We start from the raw sequence: 15181 nt of genomic DNA, 5'->3' as shown, positions 1-15181 counted from the left end.
GAGGAGACTCCATTCACATTCCACGATACCAGTTTAATCGGCATCACTTATTATAAACCTGCAGAAACCACTTCAGAAATTCATCTATTAACCTTATTCTCGGGCGGCTGTCCCAGCCAGCAACCCCCTGATCAACCCAGAAGGGAATCAGTTGACCCGACATCACTTTCTACATCAGCACACACACCCTCAAAAACAAAAATCCCAAATAAAACCTGCATCCATAACCAGACCCAACAAAACAATCCCTCCCCTTAACAAATAGCTGTTACGTTTTCAAAGCTGGAACAGGGTTTGTGAGCCCTTGGATCACTGCCAAGGAGCGACAGTGGCAGGCAAAACTAGGGTTACCATATGGCTCCAGAAAAAGGAGGACGGATTGAGCCAGCCGGGTTTTACTTCCATTGCTTTCCATTGAAAGCAATGGGCAATTACTTCGATTGAAAGCAATTACTTCCATTGAAAGCAATTGCTTTCCATTGAAAGCAATGGAAGTAAAACCCGGCTGGCTCAATCCGTCCTCCTTTTTCTGGAGCCATATGGTAACCCTAGGCAAAACCACCCCACACAGGAGACTAAGCAGAGCAGGACTGGACCCCGGACTGGAGTTGCAGCACAGGCAAACAAGCAGGACTAAAGCAGAGCAAGTACCCTTAAACTTCACCTGCACTAGGCCACTTTTCACCAAGAGCTGAGCTCCTGGCTTCAGGTGGCCAGCAGGACTTACTGGACAGGGCAGGACAGGGACAGCAAGGCAAGGAAAGGATAGGCTAAAGGACAGGACTGAAAGCTGCGAGCAGCCACTGCAACAGGGAACAAACACAGATAAACCCAGAACTAGACAAAGACATGCAAACAAGACTGGGAAACAAGCAATACCCTAAACTAAACATAGACAACTAGAACAGGCAAGACTTCAGGCAAGAACAAGGAAACAAATTCAGGCTGAACTGCAAAAGCGCCAACATACCAGGGCCTTAGACGCAATGCAAAGGCAGAGTATCAAAATGGCTAATAAGCCCAGCAGCACCTGAAGCTCAGCTGCAACAATCACCAGGCAGGAATGGGTGCTGTGCAGGGCCAAACAAAACAGACAAGTCTGGCAGCCTGGAAGATCCGGACTGGACTAGGCTAAAGTCTGGAATAAGTGATAGTCCATAGCTGCCACTGGTTCTGGCCACCAGAGGGCGAGGTGAGCACAGACATAACAATAGCCCCCCACAAAACACTAATCCCCCACTCCCCTTTGCCAACCCTTCAGAACCCAAAAATCAAAGAAGTCCAATCAACTTTTGGACAAGTCCCCCGTGAGAAACCCCAAACCCACCTTCCTTTATACGATAATTTGAACCAGCATTTAACTCGAAATACTAACTTTTTCTCCTTGCAGAATATTATAGATCCCGAGACGTCTAAAAAACAAACAAACATGCAATGCTCCGTCCAATCACAACAGTCAGTGCTCATAAGGTGTGGCCCAGGTTCCTGCACAGCACACTACAGTAAGAAAGTGTATTTCACCATCATGTGCAGCAACTGTGTTAGCAATCCGGACATTACAGCGTCTCAACAGCACAAGAGTTCAATTAAATTTCAGACCTTTAGAGCAGAATCAAAGCATGAACTCCATATATGAGAGAGAGAGGAAAAAACCCTCCCATACAATACCCCCTCCAATCACAGCAGACAGTTCTCATAAGGTGCGGCACAGGCACCCGCACAGCACAATAAAGTATATGTCACCATCATGTTCAGGAGCTACGTCTGCAATCTGGACATCCCTGCGTCCCAACAACACAGGGGTTCAATTAAGCTTTAGACATATAGAAGAGAATCAAAGCATGAACTACATATATATAAATAAAAAAATAAAAAAAATAAAACGTTACTGGGCTTTAACCCAGGTAGTCATATAGTGGGTGCATCCACGAAACAGTGGAGCCCCATATGGCAACAGCATGTACAGCGCTCTGTGTAGCCTTTCCATACTCTTTGTCCTCCGTCCACATAGACCAGCTCCAAAGAAGCATAAACTCAGTGTGTCACTCCAAAAGACTTCTTAGGGTCAACGCATATCCAAACCAGTATGCAGCAGCTTTATCCATAATGAAGGGGAAAGGGAAATGGGACTTGATATACCGCCTTTCTGAGGTTTTTGCAACTACATTCAAAGCTGTTTACATATATTCAGGTGTTGGTAAGACATAAAAGTCCATCCATCGACATCGTCACACTCTCCTCGGCCGAGAAATACACTTGTTGCACAGTTCCAATTGTGAGGGGCTCAAATCAGCAAGATTAAGTCACCTTGATTTAGTCCTAAGAACATACAGAATCAGTGTTCCACTTTCTTATGGCGATTATTTCCAGTCAGGCCATATCCAGGAAGTAAGCAAATCCTTCACAAAGGCCTGAGCTGCTTCAGGCGAATCATAGAATTGGGGCCGACCTTCCATGAAAAAAGGTGAGCTGGATATATCAGCGTAAATGGCGCGGCGACTCCTGTCTCAGAGCCCAAGCGATGCGCCCGCTCAATGCGAAGCGGGCCCAGCTCTGACCGCAGCCCTAGAGTAGAACTCAGCCAGGATGCCAGGAACTCTCTCAAATCCCCTTCTGCACTGCTTTCAGGCTTGCCTTCTTCCATGATCCTTCCTCCCCCTCTCTCATCCTTGGTGACTTTAATATTCCTGCTAATGATCCTTCCAACTCTTATATTTCCAAGTTACTCGCTTTAACGTCGTCCTTTAATCTCCAACTATGCTCCACCTCCCCCACTCATCAAAATGGTCACTGTCTTGATCTCATCTTCTCCTCCAACTGTTCACCCTCTAGTTTCCTTGCCTCCGATCTTCCCCTCTCTGATCACCATCTTATAACTTTCACACTTAAATCTCCTCCCTCCCAGTCCCGTCCTATCCTATCTAATTTATCTAGGAATCTTCACGACATTGACCCTTCATCTCTATCCTCCCATGTTTCAAACCTCCTCTCTACTGTGGCACCATCCACGTCTGTCAACGAGGCTGTTTCTTCTTACAACAATACTCTATCCTCTGCCTTAGACACTCTTGCACCTTTGATGACCCGCCCTGTAAGGCGTACAAAACCCCAACCTTGGCTGACCTCTAATATCCGCTACCTACGTTCCTGTACCCGCTCCGCCGAACGCCTCTGGCGGAAATCTCGGGCCCTTGCTGATTTCTTACACTTTAAGTTCATGCTGACCTCCTTCCAATCTGCTCTTTTACGTGCCAAACAGGATTATTATATCCAACTGACCAACTCTCTTGGCTCTAATCCTCGACTTCTCTTCACCACATTGAACTCTCTCCTCAAGGTGCCCCCTCCCCCAACTCCCCCTTCATTATCTCCTCAGACCCTTGCTGAATTCTTTCACAACAAGGTTCAAAAGATAAACCTTGCTTTCTCTACCTCACCAGCTCTCCCTCCACTAGTCCGTTCCCCTCTCTCTCCTTCCCCTCATTCCCTTTCCTCCTTTCCTGAAGTTACTATTGAGGAAACTACACTTCTCCTTTCTTCCTCAAAATGTACCACCTGTTCCTCTGATCCCATTCCCACCCACCTTCTTAATGCCATCTCTCCTACTCTTATTCCTTTTATCTGTCACATTCTCAACCTCTCACTTTCCACTGCAACTGTCCCTGCTGCCTTTAAACATGCTGTGGTCACACCTCTCCTTAAGAAGCCTTCACTTGACCCTACTTGTCCCTCTAATTACCGACCCATCTCCCTCCTTCCTTTTCTCTCCAAATTACTTGAGCGTGCTTGTTCACCGCCGCTGCCTTGATTTTCTCTCCTCACATGCTATTCTTGACCCATTACAATCTGGTTTTCGCCCTCTCCACTCAACCGAAACTGCGCTTACTAAAGTCTCCAATGACCTATTACTGGCTAAATCCAGAGGTCAATATTCCATCCTCATTCTTCTTGATCTTTCCGCTGCTTTTGACACTGTCGATCACAGCATACTTCTCGATACCCTGTCCTCACTTGGATTCCAGGGCTCTGTCCTTTCCTGGTTCTCTTCCTACCTCTCCCTCCGCACCTTTAGTGTTCACTCTGGTGGATCCTCTTCTACTTCTATCCCTCTGCCTGTCGGCGTACCTCAGGGTTCTGTTCTTGGTCCCCTCCTCTTTTCTATCTACACTTCTTCCCTTGGTTCATTAATCTCATCCCATGGCTTTTCCTACCACCTCTATGCTGATGACTCCCAAATCTACCTTTCTACCCCTGATATCTCACCTTGCATCCAAACCAAAGTTTCAGCGTGCTTGTCTGACATTGCTGCCTGGATGTCTCAACGCCACCTGAAATTAAATATGACCAAAACCGAGCTTCTCATTTTCCCCCCCAAACCCACCTCCCCGCTCCCCCCGTTTTCTATTTCTGTGATGGCTCTCTCATTCTCCCTGTCTCCTCAGCTCGAAACCTTGGGGTCATCTTTGACTCTTCTCTCTCCTTCTCTGCTCATATCCAGCAGACCGCCAAGACCTGTCGTTTCTTTCTTTACAACATCCGTAAAATCCGCCCCTTTCTTTCCGAGCACTCTACCAAAACCCTCATCCACACCCTTGTCACCTCTCGTTTAGACTACTGCAATCTGCTTCTTGCTGGCCTCCCACTTAGTCACCTCTCCCTCTCCAGTCAGTTCAAAACTCTGCTGCCCGTCTCATCTTCCGCCAGGGTCGCTTTACTCATACTACCCCTCTCCTCAAGACCCTTCACTGGCTCCCTATCCGTTTTCGCATCCTGTTCAAACTTCTTCTACTAACCTATAAATGTACTCACTCTGCTGCTCCCCAGTATCTCTCCACACTCGTCCTTCCCTACACCCCTTCCCGTGCACTCCGCTCCATGGATAAATCCTTCTTATCTGTTCCCTTCTCCACTACTGCCAACTCCAGACTTCGCGCCTTCTGTCTCGCTGCACCCTACGCCTGGAATAAACTTCCTGAGCCCCTACGTCTTGCCCCATCCTTGGCCACCTTTAAATCTAGACTGAAAACCCACCTCTTTAACATTGCTTTTGACTCGTAACCACTCGCCTCCACCTACCCTCCTCTCTTCCTTCCCGTTCACATTAATTGATTTGATTTGCTTACTTTATTTATTTTTTGTCTATTAGATTGTAAGCTCTTTGAGCAGGGACTGTCTTTCTTCTATGTTTGTACAGCGCTGCGTATGCCTTGTAGCGCTATAGAAATGCTAAATAGTAGTAGTAGTAGTAGTAGTAGGAAGGCCGACCAATGCAAATTCTCCCTCCAGGAACGATTCTCCATATCATCCACCTTATCCTCCAATTCCTTCATCTTGCCTTGTAAAGTGCTAGTCAAAGTCGTTAGCTGTAACACCTGGTCTTCGAAGTCAGAGACTCGCTGACGACTAGAAAATTCACCTTTTGAAGATTCTAATTTCCCCATCTACTGTGTCCAGCTTGTCCACCACGCCCTGCAAGCGCTTGTCCAAGGAGTCTGCAATCACCTTCTTCACCTCCGCTACTTCAGCCACCCATGCAGAGCTTAAAGAAGAGCTCCCGAGGGCTTCTCCCGCCGCCATCTTAGAGTGCGTTTTGTGGCACCTTCTCTTTCTCTTGACGTTGTGACCGCGGACATGGTTTCGAATCAAATGAAGCTGTTTCTCGCTGCCCCTTTGTTTCCCCAGCCTTTTCTTTAAAAAAAAAAAAAAAAAAGGTTCAAATCTCAGATTGCTGCTCGTGGAGGGTGCGTTTATGCGATCCGGGCCCAAGAGCTCCGTCACTTGTGTCCGCTCTCCTAGCACGAGATCACGTGAGTCCATTAATAGAGAGACTTTAAATGCTAAACAAAGAAAGCCTCATTCCTTAAACTGCCTTTGACAAATGAGCAACTTAAAAATAAAGACACAGATAACCTATTTAACTCTAAATCTACCTTTCACAAGTTTAAAAGCAATTTCCCAGCAAATAACTTACCAGTGAAGATTTGTCCTGCTGTCTGGAACTCCTCATTCTGGACAGAGAAGAACTAAAAATGTGGCTTCTTATGTGTCTGTGTAGTTTTGATGAAGGTACTGCATACAAATCTCTCATGAATATTCATTGCCGATATCCTAAAAAAAAAAAACCTAACTGGCTGGGGTGCTTCCAGGACCAGGTTTGGGAATCACTATTATACTTGCATAGCATCTTCTAACCAGTCATACCCTTCCCTAGTGTTCTTTTTATTAGATTCTTGACATACTGCCTTTTTGTGGCACAACCAAAGCGAATTATATATTATATACAAGTACTTTCTCTGCCCTTGGTACCAAAGTTTAGAAAAAAAAAAAAAAAAAAAAAAGAGCTGACCAAAGGATCAGACGAGAAGAAAGCCAAGATTTTAACATGTACAGAAAAACACATGAGATATTAAGTGATCACTACAATATAGTCCAAGCACAGAGTGTCTTAAAATCATTCAGTCAGGACATTTTATGTACCAATTCATACTCCTCAGGGTCAGCGGACATGCCTCGCATGCCATAACGATGGGCATCTTTCGAAAGACGGTTTGCAAATTCTTCTCCTGTTCCCGTTTGGGAGCCGTAGAACACTACAATGTTTTTCCCCTAAAAAAAAAGAAGAAAAAAAAAGAAAAAGGGAGGGGAGTTAAAAATCAGACATGTATTTAATTTGAGAAGGCACCATTTTTCAGTATTGTTTTTATTTTTATTTTACATTTATATCCCACATTATCCTGAACATACTCAGGTTCAATGTGGCTTAAAATAAAGCAAAGATACTTACCTGTAGCAGGTATTCTCCGAGGACAGCAGGCTGATTATCATCACATGTAGGGTATCCCTAGCACCCAGGCTCACTCAAAACAATGAACATTGGTCAATTAGGCCTCGCAACAGCGAGGACATAATAGATTGACCTGAAACCATAAACAACTAACAGAGTGCAGCCTGGAATAAAACAAAAATGGGTCTAGGGGGGTGGAGTTGGATCCTAAAACCCGAACAGATTCTGCAGCACCGACTGCCCAAACCAACTGTCGCATCAGGTATCCTGCTGAAGGATCCTCAATTGGAGGCTGACTTTAAGTGAGCCACTGACGCAGCCATGGCTCTAACATTAAGAGGCATGACATGGCCCTATAGAGTCAGCCCAGCTTGGGCATAAGTGAAGGAAATGCAATCTGCTAGCCAATTGGAGATTGTGCGTTTTCCGATGGCGACTCCCCTCCTGTTGGGATCGAAAGAAACAAACAACTGGGCAGAATGTCTGAAGGGCTTTGTCTGCTCCACATAAAAGGCTAATGCTCTCTTGCAGTCCAAGGTATGTAAACTGCTTTCACCAGGGCAGGTATGAGGACGGGGAAAAAATGTTGGCAAGACAATTGACTGGTTCAGATGGAACTCCGACACCACCTTTGGCAGGAACTTAGGGTGCGTGCGGGGAGGACTACTATGTTATGATGAAATTTGATATAAGGTGCATGCATTACCAAGGCCTGAAGCTCACTGAAGTAACAGCCACCAAGAAAACGACCTTCCGAGTCAAGTAATTCAGATGGCAGGAATTCAGTGGCTCAAAACGAGCTTTCATCAGCTGGATGACGACAATGTTGAGATCCCATGACACCAGTGGAGGTTTGACCGGGGGCTTTGACAAAAGCAAACCTCTCATGAAGCAAAGGCTGTCCAGAGATAGGCTTACCTTCTACACGGCGATAAGCACTAATCGCACTAAGGTGAACCCTTACGGAGTTGGTATTGAGACCAGACTCTGATAAGTGCAGAAGGTATTCAAGCAGGGTCTGCACAGGACAAGAAAGAGGATCCAGGGCCTTGCTGACACACCAGATGACAAACCTCCTCCATTTAAAAGAGTAAGACTCTGGAGATGTGACAAAATAAAATTATTTTGGAAAGCAGTACAGAAATACCTTGAAAAATTATCAGGGCAAGGGCTGCTCCCCCTCCTGGAGAGGAGTACTTTTGAACAAAAGCAATGCATATGGGGTCTCAGATAAAACTTTAGAGTTACTTTTCTGTAAGGCATATGCAGTGGGGGAAAAAAAATGCATACTCAGGCATTGGATGCAGGAGGAACCACCATCCGTTTGGCTCTGGAGGAATAGGCTCCATGAGTTAATGCTCTGGGAGGCCAGGGCGGCCCATGGTAACCCAAAGAGACGAAAGAATTTTATTAATATATGGAACCCTTATCTGCAAAATATTTCTCATAAAGCAAGAAGTGCTGTACTAAACTTTAGCAAACCCTAACGTAAAGGGAACCCGGTAGACATATACTCCTTGTACAAGGCAGTAAAGTTTGGTGACAGAATTTTGGAAGGAATAGAGACCATGAAGTAAGAAGCTCATGGTACAGAGGTTATATAAGGGGTAGAAGGGGAGTAAATGTTGTAAAAAATTGATGAGAAAGTTAAGATGTACATAAATGCATATGATGTGTCACTATGATTACAGAACGTTTGCCTTTCATAAAGCTGTTTCAAATGTTTGATCATCAATTAAAACCGTTTAAATATAAAAGAGTAAGACTCTTCGTGGAATCTTTCCTGGAAGCAAGCAAGACTTGGGAGACGCCCTCTAAAAGACCCAAGGAGGCAAATTCTAAGCTATCAACATCCAGGCCGTGAGAACCAGAGACTGGAGGTTGGGATGCAGAAGCGACCCCTCGTTCTGGATGATGAGGGTTGGAAAACACTCTAATCTCCACGGTTCTTCGGAGGACAACTCCAGAAGAAGAGGGAACCAAATCTGATGCGGCAAGAAGGGTGCAATCAGGGACATGGTTCCGCAGTCTTGCTTGAGTTTCAGCAAAGTCCTCCCCATCAGAGGTATAGGAGGATACGCATACAGAAGGCCTGTCCCCCAATGTAGGAGAAAGGCATCTGACGCTAGTCTGTCGTGGGCCTGAAGCCTGGAACTGAACTGAGGGATCTTGTGATTGATCTGAGTGGCAAGAAGATCCACCGAGGGGGTGCCCCACGCTCGGAAGATCTTGCGGACTATGCCCATGTTCAGTGACCACTCGTGAGGTTACATTATCCTGCTCATCCTGTTGGCCAGACTGTTTACGCCTGCCAGATAAGTGGCTTGGAGTAACATGCCGGACGGCGAGCCCAAAGCCACATCTGGTCGGCTTCCTGACACAGAGGGCGAGATCTGGTGCCCCCCCCTGCTTGTTGGTGTAGTTCATGGCAACCTGATTGTCTGTCTGAATCAATATAATTTGGCTGGACAGCCGATTTGTGAAAGCCTTTAGAGCATTCCAGATCACTCACAATTCCAGGAGATTTATCTGAAGACCTTTTTCCCCAAAGGACCAGGCTCCTTGAGTGTGAAGTCCATCTACATGAGCTCCCCACCCCAGGAGGGATGCATCAGTCGTCATCAGCACTTTTTGTGGCTGAGGACTTTGGAATGGACATCCCAAGGTCAAATTGGATCGAATCGTCCACCACTGAAGAGAATTCTGAAAGTCGGTGGACAGTTGGATTACATCCTCTAGACTCCCTGCAGCTTGATACCACTGTGAAGCTAGGGTCCATTGAGCTGATCTCATGTGTAGGCCTGCCATGGAAGTCACATGAACTGTGGAGGCCATGTGGCCCAGAAGCCTCAACATCTGCCGAGTTGTGACCCGTCGAGACGCTCGAGCTATGGACACCAGGGACAGGAGGTTGTCTGCCCTTGCCTCGGGAAGATAAGCTCAAACTGTCTTTGTGTTCAACAGGGCTCCAATGAATTCCAACTTTTGGACTGGAATAAGATGGGACTTGGGGTAATTGATTATAAACCCCAGTAGTTCTAGCACCTGAATAGTCACTCGCATGTACTGCTGCGCGCCTGCCTTCGAGGTGCTCTTCACCAGCCAATTGTCAAGACAAGGGAACACATGCACTTCCAATCTGCGCAGCAACGCTGTGACTACCGCTAGACACTTGGTGAATACTCTGGGTGCAGACGCCAGACCAAAAGGCAGCAGACAGTACTGAAAGTGCTGAGTTCCCAGCCGAAATCGAAGATACTTCCTGTGAGCTGGAAGTATCGAGATGTGTGTATAAGCATCCTTTAAGTCAAGAGAGCATAGCCAATCGTTCTCTTGAATCATGGGAAGAAGGGTGCCCAGGGAAACCATCCTGAACTTTTCTCGAACTAGAAATTTGTGCAAGCCCTTTAGGTCTAGGATGGGACGCATCCCCCCTCCCCCCGTTTTCTTTTGCACAAGGAAGTACCTGGACTAGAATCCCAGCCCTTCTTCCCCTGGTGGAACGGGTTCGACCACACTGGCCTTTAGAAGGGCGGAGAGTTCCTCTGCAAGTACCTGCTTGTGCTGGGGACTGCAAGACTGAGCTCCCGGTGGGCAATTTGGAGGTTTGAATTCCAGATTGAGAGTGTATCCTTAACCGGACTATTTGAAGAACCCACCGTTCGGAGGTTATGAGAGGCCACCTTTGGTGAAAAAACATCAACCTCCCCCCTACCGGTAAGTTGTCCGGAATAGACACTTTTACTGAGGCTATGCTGAACTGGAGGCAGTCAAAAGCCCGTCCCTTGCTTTTGTGTGGGGGGCAGATTGGGCCTTAGTTACACGCTGTTGACGAGAACGAGCGCGCTGGGGTTGAGCCTGGGCAGGCTGCCGAGAAGCAGGAGTGTACCTACGCCTAGAGTAGGTATAGGGGGCACTCCTCTTCCCTCCAATGAAACCTCCTAGATGAGGAGGCAGTAGCAGAAGGCACCCGGTGGGAGAGAGAATCCATAGCATCTTGATTTGATCAACTAGATCCTCTACTTTTTCTCCAAAAAGACTGTCCCCCCGGCAAGGAACATCCACCATCCGCTGCTAAACAAAATGATCCAGGTCAGAGACATGCAGCCATGAGAGTCTGCGCATCACTATACCCTGAGCAGTGATTCTGGATATCACATCTAAAGTGTCAAAAATACCCCTGGCTAGAAACTTTCCACACGCCTTCTGCTGTCTGACCACCTGGCGAAAAGGCTCGGCCAGCTCCGTAGGGAGTGCATCAACCAAGCTGGACAATTGATGTATCGAGTCCCGCAAGTGTATGCTCGTGAACAGCTGGTATGACTGGATTTTGGCAGCGAGCATAGCGGCCTGATACATGTTCTCCCAAAAGAATCAAGAGTTCTAGCCTCTCTGCCTGGGGGCGCCGAAGCATAGTCTAGTACTCCTGGCTCTCAAGGGAGGAGTCCACCACCATGGAATTGTGGGGTAACAAACCTCATCAACCCAGGTTCACCGTGGATCCGAAACTGGGATTCAGCTCTTTTTGGGACCACGGGCCAGCCAGAGGGGCTGACCAGTTTCACATAAGGACTTCTTTCAGTAACTTATGCAGAGGAACTGTCACAGCCTCTTTAGGTGGAGAAGAATAATCCAAGACCTTGGGCATCTCAGTCCTGGGCTCATCTTCAACTTCCACAGGGAAGGAAATAGCCGTAGCCATTTCCCGGACAAAAGAGGAAAAGGACAGACTCTCCAGTGGAGACAGTCTCCTTTCTGGCGGAGGGGAAGGATCTGAGGGAATCCTAAAGGACTCATCAGAAGTACCTGGGATCCTCATCTGACTCCCATGAACGCTCCTTCTCAGTGCCGGATAAAACCTGAGTTAAAGTACCTCGACGCCGAAGAACGATGTCCTCTATGGCGATGTCGAGAGGTCGATGCCCTGTCCGACTGCGGTGAAGCTCCCTCCACGGCGATGTCGAGAGGTCGATGCCCTGTCCGACTGCGGTGAAGCTCCCTCCACCGATGTCGAAGGGGAGTCGACCTGGGTGGCAGCAGACGCCAATGCAGAAGGCGGCATCGTGGTCTGGGACCCCACCACAGGTAAAGGGCCAGACACCGCTGCAGCAGATGGTACAGAAGGCGCAAGCACCCCTGACACTGAAGCTGACTGACGTAGCAGTCCCTCCAGAAGTTCTGGAAACAAGGTCCAGATGCGCTCATCAAGAGCCGCCATCAGAGAAAGCTGCGGGGTCGGTGGGACAGGCGGCGTCAGAATCCGTGGAGGCTCTGGAGCAGGCATTGGGCTGCTAGGGGACTGACGCATCGGCACCTCCTGTAGAGGGTAAGCGATCCTCTCTGTGCCGACGCTTTCGATGTCCCGGAGCTCCCGGTACCGTGTGAAGGAGAACGATGATGGTGCTTCTAAGCCTTCACTCAACGCCTGTCATCGAGACTCCTCACACCTCCTCAGGGCCAGGTCCAACAAAGGCCGGTCCCGGGGGGCCTGCATAAAAGGAGGCCTTGAGGCAGGTGGAGACCCACTCGATGTCTCACTGCTCCCAGCACAAGTTGGTCTCATAGCAGCCATTACCTCTCTCCCCGACGTTGATGCTCCATTCAATGTCGACGCTGCCGACCTCAGTACTGATGTCGACGTTGAAGGACAGGATTGAGCCACAAAATGTTTTTCACGTTGCGCCTCTCTAGACGCTTGGGTACGTTTCTTGATATGAAGACACAGACTACAAGCGGCTGGGCTATGGTCGGGCTCAAGGCACTGAAAACACCAGGCGTAGGTATCTGTACCTGGGACAGTCCGGTTGCACCGCGTACAATGCTTGAACCCGCTGGGAGTCTTCGATGACATGGAAGGAAAAACGGCTTTGGCAAAATCAAAAGACGCGACTGTGCCTAAAAATCAGAAAAAGGCACAAAAGAGAAGAGGCCAGCCGCGACGAAAAAGAAAACAAACTTGAAATAGGGAAAAAAAACTAAAGGGAAACTACTGGAAACTTTTTTTTTTTTAATCTTGTTAACAAAAAAACAAAAAACAAAACAGAAGCGAACAAAATCGCCTGAGAGGAGCAGAAAACGAACGCTGCCGCACCTCAACGCGGAGAAAGAAAAACTCAGAGAAGTGCTCACGCGACAGGTGGGAAATCAGTCCGCGCGCCAGAAGACTCTGGCAAAACTTTTAAAATATTTTGCTTGCAAAATGCCGATTCCTGGGTCGACACGGACGTCGACCACATGTGAGAACAAGCACCCTACTTGTCCTCAGAGAAATAAAACAACAGACAAGGATTACAATACCATAAACAAAATATCAAGTAAGAGCAGCATAACACATCTGGAGTATTGTGTTCAGTACTGGTCTCCGTATCTCAAAAAAGATATAGTAGAATTAGAAAAGGTACAGCGAAGGGCGACGAAAATGATAGTGGGGATGGGACGACTTTCCTACGAAGAGAGGCTGAGAAGGTTAGGGCTTTTCAGCTTGGAGAAGAGACGGCTGAGGGGAGATATGATAGAAGTGTATAAAATAATGAGTGGAATGGATCGGGTGGATGTGAAGCGACTGTTCACGCTATCCAAAAATACTAGGACTAGAGGGCATGAGTTGAAGCTACAGTGTGGTAAATTTAAAACGAATCGGAGAAAATTTTTCTTCACCCAACGTGTAATTAGACTCTGGAATTCGTTGCCGGAGAACGTGGTACGGGCGGTTAGCTTGACGGAGTTTAAAAAGGGGTTAGATAGATTCCTAAAGGACAAGTCCATAGACCGCTATTAAATGGACTTGGAAAAATTCCGCATTTTTAGGTATAACTTGTCTGGAATGTTTTTACGTTTGGGGAGTGTGCCAGGTGCCCTTGACCTGGATTGGCCACTGTCGGTGACAGGATGCTGGGCTAGATGGACCTTTGGTCTTTCCCAGTATGGCACTACTTATGTACTTATGTACTTAACACAAAGAACTAAATAATAAACCATTGATGGCCAGTTATAATCTAACACAGTCCATCAATGGTAGAAGCCTCTTTTGCGAAATACCAAGTAATCAGGCTGACTCTTGGCAGCGAATTCCACCACTTAACACCTTGGTATATAAGTGTCTGCAGAGTGAACTGACATAATGCACTCTCTTGAAATCTAGAAGATGAAGTCTAAAGTAGTCCCTAGAGCCAGAGGTTATACTGCGTAGGGGAAGGGAAAATTAGGTTCTTACCTTGATAATTTTCTTTCCTTTAGTCACAGCAGATGAATCCATTAACTGATGGGTTGTATCCACCTACCAGCAGGTGGAGATAGAGAACACTGAAAGCACATGATGTTCCTGGACACCCAGCCCCCTCTGCCATCAGTATATGAAATTTCCAAAGCAGCGTGAATAAGAAAGGCAAAATAACAAAAGTTTCCTCACAAACACCCCTGAACCGGAGCAATAACCAAACGAAGGAGGGACGTTATCAACCTCCTGCAATAAAAACAGCATGTAGTAAATCTGATTGCTTGTCTTCAAGTACTCCTGATGAGACACAATGCCTGTATGCAACATCTGTACAAAAACTAAAGTCAGACAGGGAGGGATCATGGATTCATCTGCTGTAACTACAGGAAAGAAAATTATCAAGGTAAGAACCTAATTTTCCCTTCCTTGTCATCAACAGCAGATGAATCCATTAACTGATGGGATGTACCAAAGCACTCCCTAACTAGGGTGGGAACAGGCAACTCCGCGAGCAAGCACTTGCACTCCAAAATGCGCATCCTGCCGCGCTGCCACATCCAGCCTGTAATGCCGCACAAAAGAGAGCTGAGAAGCCCAGGTAGCCACACGTCAGATCTCTTGAAAAGACACCCGTTTCAGCCCACGAAGAGGACACTGCCCTCATAGAGTGCGCTTTAAACGCTTCAGGCGGTGACCGCCCTGAAAGCAGAAAAGCAGAAAAAAAATAAGTTTCTTAAGCCAGAGGGCTATAGTGGCCTTAGACGCCGGAAACCTCCATCGGGGACCTGCCAACAGAACAAATAAATGATCAGAATTTCTAAACTCATTTGACATCTGCAAATACTCCCACAGAGCCTTGCGGACATCCAAAAGGCGCAATTGCCCAAAGGAGTCCGGAAACTCCTCCTTACAAAAGGAAGGAAGAAAAATTGGCTGGTTCAGGTGAAAAGCTGAAACAACCGTACGAACAGTTACCCCAGATTCCGAAAATTGTAGAAAAGGATCCCAATAGGAAAGAGCCTGAAGCTCAGACACTCTTCTTGCCGACATCATTGCCACTAAAAAAAAAAACTGTCTTGAGAGTCACATCCTTCTCAGAAGCCCGTTTAAGAGGCTCAAACGGAGATCGCTGGAGTGCCTTCAACACAAGACCCAGGTTTCAAGCCAGACAGGGTGACTGC

General features: G+C 47.2%; 1 protein-coding gene across 4 annotated transcripts in view; it reads right to left on the bottom strand.

The window, feature by feature from the left end:
* Window positions 1-15181, bottom strand: part of LOC115456823 (NADPH--cytochrome P450 reductase) — a 260347-nt gene that overhangs the window by 143960 nt on the left and 101206 nt on the right. For all 4 annotated transcript variants that reach the window (XM_030186142.1, XM_030186140.1, XM_030186143.1 and 1 more), the window contains one exon: window positions 6478-6606. In XM_030186142.1, the coding sequence (XP_030042002.1) occupies window positions 6478-6606 (129 nt within the window). The remainder of the gene's footprint in view (window positions 1-6477; window positions 6607-15181) is intronic.

Source organism: Microcaecilia unicolor, chromosome 13, assembly GCF_901765095.1.
Source record: "Microcaecilia unicolor chromosome 13, aMicUni1.1, whole genome shotgun sequence".
NCBI classification, from domain to species: domain Eukaryota; kingdom Metazoa; phylum Chordata; class Amphibia; order Gymnophiona; family Siphonopidae; genus Microcaecilia; species Microcaecilia unicolor.
This window is presented reverse-complemented; position numbering and strand designations above follow the sequence as displayed.